Source organism: Chenopodium album, chromosome 12 (assembly GCF_948465745.1).
Source record: "Chenopodium album chromosome 12, dcCheAlbu1.1, whole genome shotgun sequence".
NCBI lineage: Eukaryota > Viridiplantae > Streptophyta > Magnoliopsida > Caryophyllales > Amaranthaceae > Chenopodium > Chenopodium album.
The window spans coordinates 11617011-11632106 of NC_137845.1; the positions used below are offsets into that span (position 1 = coordinate 11617011).

At 30.5% G+C, this 15096-nt stretch overlaps 1 protein-coding gene across 1 annotated transcript; it reads right to left on the minus strand.

Moving 5' to 3' along the window:
• Window positions 1–1830: 1830 nt before the first annotated feature.
• LOC145571996 (uncharacterized) lies at window positions 1831–2643 on the minus strand. Its single transcript, XM_081631016.1, has one exon. It carries the CDS (start codon window positions 2585–2587, stop codon window positions 2120–2122), a length of 468 nt encoding a protein of 155 aa, XP_081487142.1. The 5' UTR covers window positions 2588–2643; the 3' UTR covers window positions 1831–2119.
• Window positions 2644–15096: the final 12453 nt, after the last annotated feature.

Sequence of the window (15096 nt, forward strand, 5' to 3'; positions counted from 1 at the left end):
CAAACAATGGAACAATATTGTTGCGTCGTGATGCAAATCACTGACTTGAAAACGAATTTTCAGTGCAACCAAGATGCTCAATTGTATTAGCTGGCACGAACCCTAAGGTTAACACACTATTTCCACACAAAGACACTTTTGAGTGGAAGGTTTGAGTCAAATAACTTATGTCAATAGAGAATGTGTTTAGATTATTATGTTTGATGTATTTTTGCAGTGTAAAAATCAGAAAAAAGAATTCTATTTATAGAGAAACACGAAAGAACATAGAAGAAGAATCCCAAACATCAAGGGAGGTAAATAATCACCTTAAACATCCTCTTAAAATGGGTATTATGAGAGTTACTTATCAAGAGAATTATAGTGGTGATTAATCACTTTAATTATCCTCTTAAATTGGGGGTTATAAGAATTACACAAAAAGTGACATGGTGCCACATTATCTGCCTAGTTATCATGACACGTGATGGACTCATGTCTTCCCATTGAGTTTTAATTATTGAGTCTTAATTTATACTTCGTATATAGATTTGAACCATAATGTCCAATAAATGATTGATATTATTCACTAACTAAATTTTACATACACCATTCAAATATATTATAATGTCCCTAACCAACGCCGTTATGGTAACATGAGGTCATTGAGGTGTCAGTTGAAGGCTTATTAGAGCTTTAAATACGAGCCATGCATGTCGTCGATCATCACTAAAAAGGTTAGTACTTAGTGCACCGACATTAATATTATTTCGTACCAATAAGCAGATAAGCCATGAACTAAAAGCTTGGTTCTTTCAAAAAAAAAAAAAAACCTTGGTTGCCTTCGTTGAGCCACACCTTGAAGTGAATAGCTAGCTTAGGTTTTACTTGAGCCCTTTGGTTGGAGACCTCGGAGTAAATATATATTTTTTTTCCTACAAAATGTATTAAATAAATAAATAATACTTCGATATATTAATAATAAGGGAAATAGCCGCGATCACTTAATAATATTTCTAACTTTGCCAATCGCCATTGCTGAATTGAATTATATTGTGGTCAATCATGACGATCATTAGATCGAAAGACTAAACCATCTAGCATGACTAATTTATAAGAAGTATATTGCATTACTTGGGAGAAATGAACATGTACAACATTTAATTTCTAGCTAGTTTTTTTTTTTTTTTTTTTTTTTTTTTTTTTTTTTTTTTTTTTTAAAAAAAAAAAAAAAAAACGCCTTAGCTTTATTGACAGCAAGCATGCATGTGATTTTCAATAATATGTAATGTTAAAAATTAATGAGAATGAAAAGTACAGTTTAGTATATTCTCCATAGTATATGTAACAGATATATTTCTGATATCTCATATCTCTAACATCTGGAAATTACAAAGCCCTTAATCTACCAAATCAAAAGGTGTAATTCTACTAACTTATAAGTAATTAATAAGCTTAAATATATTTTAATATCGTTTTTAATCACTCATATACATTCAATTACTGAAGTAACAATGTTTTTGCATGCAAAAAAAAACTCACTACTTTAAAGGCAATAGTCATCCATTGAAGTAGTAAAAATTTTATCTTAGCAAACATACTATTGGAATGTTGTTCACATGTTCCGTGGCCTGGTTCAAAGCTTATTTGTAACAATGTGCCCTATCTACTTACGTGGGTTCCTAAAATCACTATTTTGCACACATATTGAGCTACTAACTTAGTATACATATTTGGTTAAAATTAATTAATTTGATGTTTCATGTTGGACATCAAAATCTAATTGAATAACATAAGTGAATCTTTCAACAACATCTAATTTGAGACGAAGAAAGTAATAGCTAGTAACGATAAAACAAGATGAATAACAAACTTTTATTGAATAATAATAAACAACAAAAGCATAAACGACAACATACACACCAATATAATAACTCAAACCCTCCAACACTCACATAAGAGAGTCTCCTACAACCTAGCTCTCATGCAAAACTAGCTTAGTATAACAAAAATTAACCCCACCCACTAAAACACAATTATGAGTTATGACAACATAGTAGAAGTATTAATTAATTAAGCTCAAAACATAATTAATCACACCATAACAACCTATTAATTAATCATGAGATCTATAATCATCTTAAGGGATACCCCCAACACAACCAGCACCACCTCCAGTTCCAGCACCACCACCAGCACCACCAAGCCCACCTAACCCACCAAGCCCACCAGCACCACCACCTAACCCACCCAACCCACCAGCACCACCACTTAACCCACCAAGCCCACCAGCACCACCACCAAGCCCACCTAACCCACCAGCACCACCCAACCCTCCTACACCTCCAGCACCACCTAACCCTCCAACTCCGCCAATGGGTAAACCAACAACTCCAGCAACTCCTCCAACACCACCACCAACACCTCCGAACGAGACGAAGTTCTTCTCGTCGGTTGCTGGTACTGTTACACCACTTTTCTTGTTGTTATCTTGAGTTGTGTTGACAATATTTGTGTTGGTTTTTTGTTCTGGTGCAGTTCTAGCCGCGGAGGCAGATTGCACCAGAACTAGTGTTACCAAAAACAATGTAATGCAACACTTACCCATTTTTTTTCTCTCTTAGTACTGTCTTGTTTTTCTCTTTGTTTGTGAATGAGAAATGAGAATGATAGTGTTGAGCTTATATAATGTAAAAAAGAGGGTAGTAGTAACACTAGAAACACTAGTATAGTAAATAGTAACGTGGTAAGTAATAAGTATTGTACAGTAAGAGGATGGAAGGTGGGATAGTTGGAGATAATAAATGTGGATGACATAAATGACAAAGTTGAAGTGTTGTTGTGTTGGCGCGCAGGAATCTCAGTGTGTGATAACATGTTTATTTTTTTGAAATCATCTTGGAAAGGAGAGACAATGTTGCTGTGAATTTGTGGTACTTGATATTACTACTAGTATGTAGTACGAGTACAATTTACCAGGGTAAAGGACACTTTTTAACTTGTTATTTTAGCTGTTTGTTCATGTAGGTAATAAATTTTTTAACCTGTATGACTTGGTGTAAGGTAATTTTTTGTGATTTGGAAAGAAAACCGTGGTTTAAAAGGGTAAAAAATAAATTAAGCACCATCATATACTTGTCTGCACTATCTAATTTGCGGTTTTTGATTCTTCAAAATATTATGGTGTATCTTATGTGATGTTGTTGTTGAGAGAATTTGGGCTAGGTACTATTGATTGAAGTTGGTCTTTTGCTACATGATTGAGTCAAAATTCTATGTGATGAAATTTTGGCCACCTATTGTAGACATTAATTGGCTATGAGTGTGACACATATGGCCATGTTTATGTGAATAGGGTTGCATAAAAAGTTGAGTGACTTGTGTTGTGATACCATATTACTTTGCTTTTTTTAAAAAAAATTGATGTACGGAGTGCCATTTATATCAACAAGTACGATTTTCTTTTAAAGAGCACATATAATAAGATATTTTACTATATATTAAGCGCGCTTAACTTGGATTAGTCTTGAGATAATTGAGTGACTTCCTAGGAAGTTTTTTCGATAGGAAGTTTGATTATTTCGTTGTTCAATAATGGAGATATTTTTGCATCAAGTAAATTAGTAATTTAAGAAAAATAGACCCATTTTGAGTCCGAAGTTATAATTTGCTCATATCACTTTCATTTTAACCTAAATTCGGACTCATTATTATATATATCTTTGATAATAGTATTGGTGTTGTCAAAAGATAATAGTATTGGTAGGGCTATTCATCCTAGTACAATGCAAAGATTAATAATATTGTTTTACATATGAACTTCATCATAAGCTAGATTTTGATTATTTTCAATCGTTTGGCTAATTAATGGAATGATCATGAGTCCATTAATTTACAGTTATTCGTGAAATTAATCTAGGGTTTTAGAAGGAATAATGAACCCTAGCTATAGATTTATTTATGACACTCAAATTCTACTCTCTAAGATTCTACTCTCTAAGGCCCCGTTCTTTAGAGCTGCTCTGCTCTGCTTTGCTCTGCTGAAATCTGCTCTGCTTTGCTCTGCTCTGCTGAAATTTGCTCTACTCTGCTTCAATCTGATCTGCTCTGCTCTGCCCTGCTCTGCTCTGCTCTGCTTAAAATTAATACTTAATATTGAATTATTATAATAATAATGTATATTTAATAAAAATAATAATAAATAATTAATACTTAATGATAATAATAATTAATATTTAATAATAATAAATAAATAAATAATATTTATTAATAATAATTAATATTTATTAATAATAATACTTCCTCCGTTTTCTTTTACTTGCAACACAGCCTTGTGGCACGTGTTTTGAGCTCTGGTTTATGTAATGTAAATGGACAAATTTTTCATTATAATTTTTACAAATGATACTTAACTCTATTCTAATTTTCGTGTAAAAATTATATTGATAAAATTGCTCGTTTACCCTCACTAATCATCTCCTAAAACTGCGTGCTTAAAAGGTGTGTTGCAAGTAAAAGAAAACGGAGGAAGTATATAATTAATATTTAATAATAATAATATAATTAATATTTAATAATATAATTAATATTTTCTAATAATATAATTAATATTTAATAATAGTAATATTAATAATAATATAATTAATATTTAATAATATTAATATTATTAATAATAATTAATTTTTAATAATAAAATTTAATGATTATAATAATAGTAATAATAGTAGTAGTAGTAGTAGTTGTAGTAGTAGTAATAATAATAATAATAATAATAATAATAATAATAATAATAATAAGAAATTGGCAGATATATATTTCACAAAGGTTACCGCTTCTGCAGAATCTGCTTATTCTTTAACTCCTCGACAATCAGCATTATGGAAATCACAGCAAGGTGATCACACCTCTGCTTGGCTTCGGGCGGTTCCTATTTCAGGGTTGGGTCAGACGATGAACGCCAAGACTTATCGCTGTGTGTTGTCCTATCGGTTGGGTGTACCATTGTTCTCTATCTCGACGTTATGCTCTGCTTGTTCGAGGGTTTTTGCTGGAGATATTTTCGGTGATCACGCAGTGTCTTGTGCTGGTATTGTGGGTATTAAACATCGGCATAATGTTGTTCGGGATACCCTTGTTGATGTTTGCTTTCGTTCTGGGATTTCAGCGAGAAAAGAGGTTGACATTGGGTTGGCCGGAGGGAACGACGAGGCCCTCAGACCCGCGGATGTGTTACTTTATTCATGGGATCGTGGTCGCGATGTCTGTGTTGATTTGACAGGGTCTTCTCCTTTGACACAATCAGGGCTATCTGACTTCATTCCTGGGCGGGTTGTGGCTGATGCAGCTCATCGGAAGCGGGTTAAGTATGAAGCTCGATGTCAGGCGATTGGATATGGTTTCATTCCCTTCTCCTTTTCTTCGCTTGGGGAATTAGAGAAAGAGGCTGTTGCGTTACTGAAGCGGATTCAAAGGTTCTCGACGACGCAAGACATTGGGGCTCGTGCTGCAGCTCATATCTTCACTAGGGTAGGATTTGCAATAGCTAGAGGAGTGGGGGCCCAGATTGTATCTCGGCTTCCCACTAATTTATTGTAGGTTGTATGGCTTTTGTTTTTGAGATAATAATAATAATAATAATAATAATAATAATAATAATAATAATAATCATAATAATAATAATATTTAATATTTAATATTTAATATTTAATATTTAATATTTAATATTTAATAACAATAATAAAGCATTACAATTATTATTATAGTATTAGTAGTAGTAGTAATAATAATTGTAATAATAATAATAATAATAATAATAGTAATAATAACAATATTAGTAATAATAATAATAATAATAATGATAATAATAATAATAATAATAATAATAATAATAATAATAATAATAATGAAATCTGCTCTGCTCTGCTCGGCTCTGCTTTGCTCTGCTTCAATCTGCTCTACTTTGCTAAAATCTGCTCTGCTCTGCTCTGCTCTGCTTTGCTGAAATCTGCTCTGCTCTGCCCAGAAGCTCAAAAGAACAGGGCCTAAATAGAAATAAGTAGATAACTGTCATTGGAGATACACATGAAACATGAGTTATATTTTTTTAGGTATGTTTACACCTTTGTTACTACTAATTCGGCTTTGCATCACTATACTGACGCGTAAGCATTCAAATTACTTGTGTATCATATATGGTGGTTTAATTTGGTTGTACAATAAGTATATTCCCTAATCTCTATTAATTAAGTTGTGTAATTCGTAGACCTAGATAATTTCAAAGCTTTTGTCCTCTTAACCTCTTATAGCGAATCTTAATCAATTTTTTTAATTTAAACAACAATTTGTGCATGCAAGACCACAAGAGCGGCATGTACAGATTGAGAAGATGTAGCAGAGATTAAATTTAGGAAAGTATGTATGTAACTATTGTATGTTTTTTTTTTTTGAAACAAATCAATTCATTAATAAAAAGCCATTCGGCATTTACAAATGAAATCTAAATTAACAAATACATAAAATTGAATCAAACTAGGGTTTCCTTCATCAAAGCTACGATCGTTGAAAAGATGTTGCACTGTACTACATTTCTCGCACACATCGCTGGAATATACAGCCTTTCGGAGAGACGGTCTAACGATTTGTTATAGCCGTAAGGATAATTTTCTTCTGATTAGCTTGAATGCATTCGAAAACTTGACAACCGTTGCGATTCCGAACAAATCTTTACCAACGAATTGACAATAGGGCAAAAGATGATTACCTTTTTGATAAACCCTAACACACAAACAAACCCTAAACGCAAACAAACAACTAAACTAACAAAAACTAACGACTCCACCATAGGGAGACGGGAGAATATCTACACTAGTGTAGATTTATTGAAACCTAAATTGCAAAACTAAAGAAAATTAAGGGAAAAGGGTCGAAAATAGTCTAATTTCCGAAGAAATTAGACTATTTTCGGCCTAAACACGGCCAAGATTTTGGAGAAACCCTAGAAAAGAAGCGGAGAGAAGAGGAGAGGAGAGGCGAGGATGTAACTATTGTATGTATATAGTACGTATTAGAAGTAATATAAGCACCATACCGAGCTCCATAAAAAATGAATTGATTGTACCCTAATTATTTCTCAATACATATTGCAATACATACATCTACATTGATTCCAAAACCTACATAAAACTGAATAAAGATTCCAATTATTTTCTTAGATGAATTTGCAGTGTAAGATGGGAAGAAGGGCATTAGTATAATTAGTAAGCTAAAAGACTAACATAATGGAGTATGCCTAAAGATAGCTGTTGTCCTGCGTTGACAGAGAATTAATTGGAGTCATGGCCGAAAACTGGACGACTTGAATGCTGTGGTGAACGATGTTTAAGTTATACTTGATGTTTGCAGACGAGCTAGGTAAAGTATCCCCAAGATCCTTTTTTTGTTAATTTTTTTTTAACAATATAAGTATTTTGAAAATAAGTATTGTCGTGGGCTACTTAAGAAGAAGCAATGCATAATTTTAATCAATTATAAGCTCAATAAATTTTATTATGTCCCAATTATCTCATTTGCACCACATGGATCTACTCAATTATAATACTTGTATTTCATTTAACATCCGCCTTGTTGTCTTTAGACAACTTGTTTAGATAAGGCCAGGGTTAAATAGAAATACCCAAGTTTAATTGACAACTAAGATTAGATGATTTCAGATTAGTGGAAATTAAGTGAGCAGTGTTCAAATCCATTGTAATTCTACTTTTTTAGCGTCTCGCATTGGAAAAAGAGAAGAGAAAGTTACACTTTATAAGATGGAAGAATTACTCTTCTTCTTTGTTTGGTTGCCCTAGTTTGTTTCTTTTTTGTCCCTTAAATTTTTTTTTCAAATATTAGCTAGAGATGGTAAAAAAAAAAAAAAAAAGGTTATTTTACTCTTTATAAATTGTAAAAAAAAGCCTACGAGTATCATTGAAACTTAGGCCCCATTCACTTCACTCTATTTTTGGTGAACTGAGATTATTTTTACTAAATTTCTATTATATTTCTTTAAAGTTACCGATTTTTGTTGAACTGAAATTAATTTTACAGAATTGAAATTAAATTTTCTAAATTGAACTTATTTATTTTTAAAGTGAAGTGAATAGTACCTTAATCCTCTATGTAAAAAATAAAAAAAAATCCTCAAATGCACGGGAAAATTAAAGGAAAATCTCACTAATAACAAAATGATTTATTATTAAAAAAAATCTTAAATTATAATGGAAATCTCATTGATCAACCTTAATGACCCATAATATAATCATCAAATATGGAAAGTTATCAATGTGATTTCCGGTATCTTTGTACATAATCAGGTTTGAATGCAAAAAGATTTTCCATCTCCTTTATGCAAGTAATCTTTTAAAAAAAATCACCCTTATCAAATTACTGGCTCTTGTCAACTACTCAACTATAAATTGAGACGTATGCTGGACTTTCTTTAATCAAGTAATTTCATAACACCTTTAAAAAAAAAAAAATCATAGCAATTAAATTAAAAATTAGAACTTAGAGATTTCCCAAAACTATGGCCCCTAGTTCTAAATTTGTTTTGCTTGGATTTCTGCTAGTTACTGTGGTCATGATTTCTAGTAAGTTTTTCTAGTTATCATTAGTTCAATTTGTTGCATTTTTAATTTAAAATTTGATTATAATCATGTGTAACCGAGAAATTCATTCATACACCATGATGCATTCAAGGTGCCTTCAAGTGGTTTTATTTATTTATTTTAATTATTACTTATTTAATCAACAAATGAAAAAAAAAAATCAACAAATGAGAAAATAAAAAAAGATAACCTTAAAGATGTATAATGATTTTCATGTGCCAACCTTTTTTCTTAATTTTAAGGCTTTCCTATAATTAGTTGCATAAAGTCCCTCACAAATTTTAATGTGAAATCCGGTTTGGTTATGTAACTTCCCTTAATCGAGATAATCTCATCAATTAACTATGTATAATATCGCATAGACAGATTAACCTGTTGGGGTGTACAATAATGCAAGTCTAATGAAATAATCAGGATCATTTATTATTTGGAATTAGGATTATCGTATTTTATCACCCCTCAAAACACCATATTTTGATTTAACCTTCTTTTTGCGTTTATTTTATTTAACCAATTAAGAATTAACCATCATATTTACAAAATGTTAGATTTTACCACCTCTTGACTAAAAATATCGATTTTTGTGCCAAAACTTGCTCTATTAAGTCTTAATGGTCATTTCTGATATGAGGTCAAAACCAATAATACATTTTCTTTTTGATGAAACCACCATTAATAATTGTGATTTTACATTAAAATGTGGCAGATTTACCATCAACAGAAGGATTAGGACCATCTCCATATGTATGTGTGGGGGCATGTACAACTCCAGTAGATTGCAACACTCAATGCACTGACAAAGGTTATAGCAGTGGTGGTTCTTGTGTTGGCATGGGCTCTTCAGATTTAAGTTGTTGCTGTAACAAGTGATACCAATCTTTGAATTTGCATAATTCTGTTTTAAAATAGTTAATAAATTTAGCAAGCTTTTGTTACACATTTTCTTTTCTTTTCTTTCTTTCTTTATTTCTTTCTTTATTTTTTTTTTTACAACAGCTAATCACAACAACTAAATACTATAAGTATTGGTACAATGTTACTCCTATTGTTCTATGAGTCTTGTTAATTTGTGTTGTGATTACTTTATTTACACTCATCGTTGTCATCTCCTGTATGGGTATTTGTCAAAAAAGTTAAATTGTATTCTATAAAATTATAGTCTTGGCCCTATTTTAGTCTGTGTATTTGCTAGATTATCGAATAACTTAGGGTCCGTTTGGCATCGCTGTGGTTTTCTGTTTTTTGGTTTTTTGTTTTTTAAAAGTATATTACATATGTCACATAATGGATCAAAAAATATTTGGACTTATTAAAATCATGATAATTTTGAAAACTGACAACAAAAAAGTGGAAACACCTTTTTCTTGTTTCCTTATTTTGGTTTTTAGTTTTCAATAAAACAGGAAACTGAAAACCAAAAATGATGCCAAACAAGCCCTTAATTGGTTAAATTTCCGTGTGTTATTATATATAATACTACATATAACATATTTATGATAAAATATTAGTGTTATCATTAATACCCTGTAATAAGTTTAAATCAGCTGGCACAAAAATGTTTCAACATTCAATAAGTTTGTCGAAAAAAATCTTGATTTAAAAATGATCTAAAAAAACTAGCTAGTTGCTTTTAAAAAAAAAAAAAACTTATTTTCTTAGTAAAAAGCCGTATTATCAATCATTCATAAAAATGTAATTTTAGTACTTTCAATTGACACATTTCTTTTATCATATTTACAATGTATAAATTAATACGATGTACAATTTTAGTATTATTTAGTTGTACAAAATATGACCATAATAATTGTTATGTATAGTCTTCAATTTGTGAGTTATAGAGTGGAAATATTCTCCCACATGAAAAGATTGAGATTTGTTGGATGTCTTTATTTTTTAGTGTGCTATGTATAATTGATTTGAGCCATTTGATTGGGTTTTGGTTATGGCTTTGTTGGTTGATGATTAGTATATTTATCAAAATATTTACTAATTATAGACTAGCACTTAGACACTAGGCACGTGCATGTTAAGTTATCAGTTTTACTCTTCTTCTTTTCTTTTTACGTTTCTACAAAAAAAAATCATGTCCACGGAGAATGTTAATCATGCTATATTTTCATTCTAAGTAGTAGGAGAATCCTGGGATAAATTGGCTTAATTGTTCCCAACAACAATATATGGGAGGGCTAATATTATTCTAACGACAGAGTATACTTGTCCTATTATTATTTCCTAGTTATATTTCTTTTCTGATTTTTTTTTTTTTTATTAATAACAATAATGGCCTTAACTTGGTGAGTCATTATGAATGGTTATTTTATAAGAAAATGATTAACCTTCCTTAGCTTGGCTGTGGTAGCTAGCAGATGCGCCATGTGAACGGGAAAACTAGCTAGTTACAACTTACAAGTCCTAACAACTCCTATCAACCCTTTTTTTTTTTTAAGAGTTTTTCATTATTTTTTAAAATGTAATTAATAAGGTGAAAGTGTAAAGAGTTTTTAGGAAAAGTCAAATGGAGTATTACATGAATGAAAATTTTGTAGTACACTCAAGTAGATATAAACATACTCCATTTATCATTTTGAGTTTTTACAGTATATGTTTCTAATAATTTTGACATAGTCTTTTCTTTTTTTCTTTTTTTTTTTTTAATTATTAATGGAATTTTTTCATTATTATAATTTTGACATAATCTTATTTTTTGGTAAAAAATTCATTATTTAAGTTGATGTTGGATGGATTCAAATGTCTATATTTTTTTGTAAATAACAAATTTTTATTGAGTTTTTCATTAATTTTTCAAAAATATTTTAGTGCAAATGATGGACAATTAGATGTAACTTAAGTTGTGTTTGGTTCATTAGATTTTGTCTGAAATTATTTTATAGGAAATCATTTTATTTTATTTGAAATGATTTTGATTTGATTGAACTTATTTTATTTGAATATATATGTGAAATTAAATTTACTGAACTTATTGTTTGTTTTGTTTTTGTTTTTGTTTTTGTTTTTTGTTTTTATTGTTGTTGTTGATTAAATTGATTTTTTGATGCATCTTAACTTCAGTTCACTTAGCATAATGTAGTTTATTGATATAAATCTGGAGAGCTAGGTGGGATTTGATTCAATTTTTCATTTGATAGTTAGGGCTGGTTCACTTCAGCTTAATTTCAGTTCAGTTCAACTCCAATCAGTTCAGGTCAGTACAACTCCAATCAGTTCAGTTCATTTTAGTTCAATTCAGCTCCTAATTTCCTTCTCTCATAAAATATTCATTTCAGCTCTATTCAGTTCTGTTAAGCTCCAATCAGTTCAGTTCAGTTCAGCTCAATTCAGTAAATGTGAACTGGTCCTTCGTGTAATTGATGGACAATTGGATGTAACGCGTCGAAACTGCTTTTTTTAAAATTTATCTTAATTTTAGTAAACTAATTTAAATAGAACGTAGACATATTTTTTCTGATAAAAAAAATATGACTAGTTTAATTTTAAAAATCTTGAGAGATTGATGGAATGTGACACGATTTTCATTCTAAAGTTAGTGTAATTAATGGATGCACAATTGGATGTAACTAAATATGGGCATCGTGCCGTGTCGGGCTGTGCTCGGGTGGGGCTCGTGCCGGCTTCGCAACGGGCCGTGTCGTGCCAAATTTTGGTACACCCCAGCCCACGGCACGGCACGGCCCACGTGCCTGATGGGTCGTGCCGTGCCGGGCAGCAGGCCAACCCGTAATATATATATATATATATATATATATATATATATATATATATATATATATATATATATATATATATATATATATATATATATATATATATATATTTTTTAAATATATATGTATATAAAAAAAATCGATATATATATGTATTTTTTTTGAACAACTTAAGTTTATATAAATAATGTTATTAATTTATGTTTATGTTAATGTTAATATTTTTTTTTTGAACAACTTTAATTTAATTATTAATTAAATAAACTTATTTATTTATTAATTAAATAAGTTTATTTAATTAAATAAGTTTATATAAATAAACTTAACTAAATAAGTTTATACAAATATATTTCAATTTTTTTGTTCACGGCATGGCCCACAACCCACAAGTGGGCCGCCGTGCTAGAATCGTGCAGGGCCCGTGCCGGCGCGGCCCATGTCCACCTTTAGATGTAACTTAACTAAGGGCCTCTTCTGTTCAGATTATTTTTAGTTCAGCTCATTTCAGTCAATCAAAACAGGCCCTAAAATGGATTTTTAATGTATATATATATATATATATATATATAGTTTGAATGATTCTTGAGAGCAAGGGTAGCATCCGAATAACGTAGTTTAATTTATTCTTGAGAGCTAGGTGGGATGTGACAAGAGTTTTCGTTTCTTAAAATAATAGTTAGTGTAACTGATGGCCAATTGCCAATTGGATGTAACTTAACTAAAATGGGATCTTGATGTATCTTAATTTTAGTACACTACATATAAAACAATTTAATTATAAGATTTTGAAAACTAGCAAGGTGGGATGTGACAAGATATTTCATTTTTTTACAATAATAGTTGGTGTTATTGGTGGGTGATTGGGTGTAACTTAACAAAAGTAGATTTTTAAGGTATCTTAATTTTAATAAACTAAACATAATTTAGGTTGATTATAAGGTGATTATCTCTACATTATTTTTAATTAATGTAGAACATTTACTTGTGTTCTTTTAAAATTTTTACTCTACACTCCCTTTCATACATGAGAAACCTTTTAAATGCACTCACGTGATGTATTTCATGGGCTTAAGTGCACTTTCAACACTTACCTTCACATAGATCCATTCAATCAGGCCTAAAGTATACTAAATACATCATGAACTAGACTTTGATACCATGATGAACTTCATTTGATTGTATTAAACATGATTTCAAAAGCAAACGATCCTCCCCCATCTGTCCATCATCAACATCCACTTAGGGAGAGCCCAATGACTAGAGAATGCAATGCAATATAATGGACATTGTTTGAATGATTATTTGGAGTGACTAACCTAAGAAAATTGTGATTGCCTCAAGTAGGGACTTGTTGACGTTACATTAGAAGTTTAGAGAGCAAACAAGAAAGTTTACGGCCTATTCATATTCTAAGACACTGAAGATGACTCACATATGAGAGGAAGTGTAAAGAAAAAATATTCATGTATGAGTTAAAACTACTTATTCCAAATAGATAAATTGAGGAAGAGCAACTAATATAATATAAGATTGGTGGATTACATCAATAATACGAAGTAAGTTTAATTTTACACTAGAACTCTATTGACCTTATATGTAGTCATTTTTTTTTAATATGGGCTTCTGCTCGGCCCAATGAAAAAGAAATAAAATTAATTCTTAAAAACGTCTTTTCATATATACCCAAAAAGAATTGGAAAAAAAGAAAATCTGAAAAATTACTTCAAATTTGATATGTTACTTGAAATATCTAAATACTACGAGTATATAAGAGTAACCTCAATCATGCATTGATATTTGAACATACAAACTCTTAACTCTTCAGGTTAAAGAAGCCCACCTCAAAAAGTTGGTCATGGCTCAAATTTCTACACTATTCGTTACGTTCTTTCTCGTTGCTTTATTCATCACTACAGGTAACGTCATTTACTTCATTTTAGCTTAGACTATTTCTAATTCAAATTACTAATTGATTTGTGATTTGATTTAGGTTGCTTTTAATATTACTTTCTAGTTCAATATTTGCTTTGAATTGGCTGTCCAAAAGTGTTCAAGGGACTACTATGTTAAAATGAGCTTTAAGCTAATCCATCAAGGTTCATTTGTTTATATTAAAAAAAGTTACATTTAGATAAATTAAGATTATTTCAGTTCAACTCGCTATTACAATGACTTGGCCGGATAAAGAGAATACACTTGAAAAAATTGATTATTGTATTGTGCATTACGTGTTTTTTTTCTTTCTTTCTTTTTTTTTTTTTTTCCGAGTTGATATTAATAATAGATCTTTTACTGAAAGGGTTGCCATTCACTAGAGGGGGGGTCATAAAATCTTCGTATGTGTGCAACAACAAATGTTCCGGATGTAGAGAAGAACGTCAAACGTGTTCAGCAAGTTGCGGTAAAGATGGTTATAAATTGGGAGGAAGATGTTTTGGTTATGAAATAGGTACGAAGGCAGATTGTTGCTGCAAAAAAGATGAATTATTCTAGTGTTTAACACAAGATATAATAATAATAACTAAAAAATAAATAAAATAATACTCCGTAATAAGATCAGTTTGTTCAATCAGATATATACTTATTGTAACAAGGCACTTATCATGATCAAAGTTATTGTGATTATCGTGTTAATAATGCGTTTTATCCCTAATATAACATTGACGGACTTATATATCTGCTCATTTAGTTATGAACTCGTCTATTTTAAATATCAAGCGGTAAGACATTGTATATGTGCTCGTTTAGTA

Excerpts from the sequence above, each read along its gene's own strand:
- LOC145571996 (XM_081631016.1), bottom strand. The coding sequence starts at position 2,587 with ATGGGTAAGTGTTGCATTACATTGTTTTTGGTAACACTAGTTCTGGTG.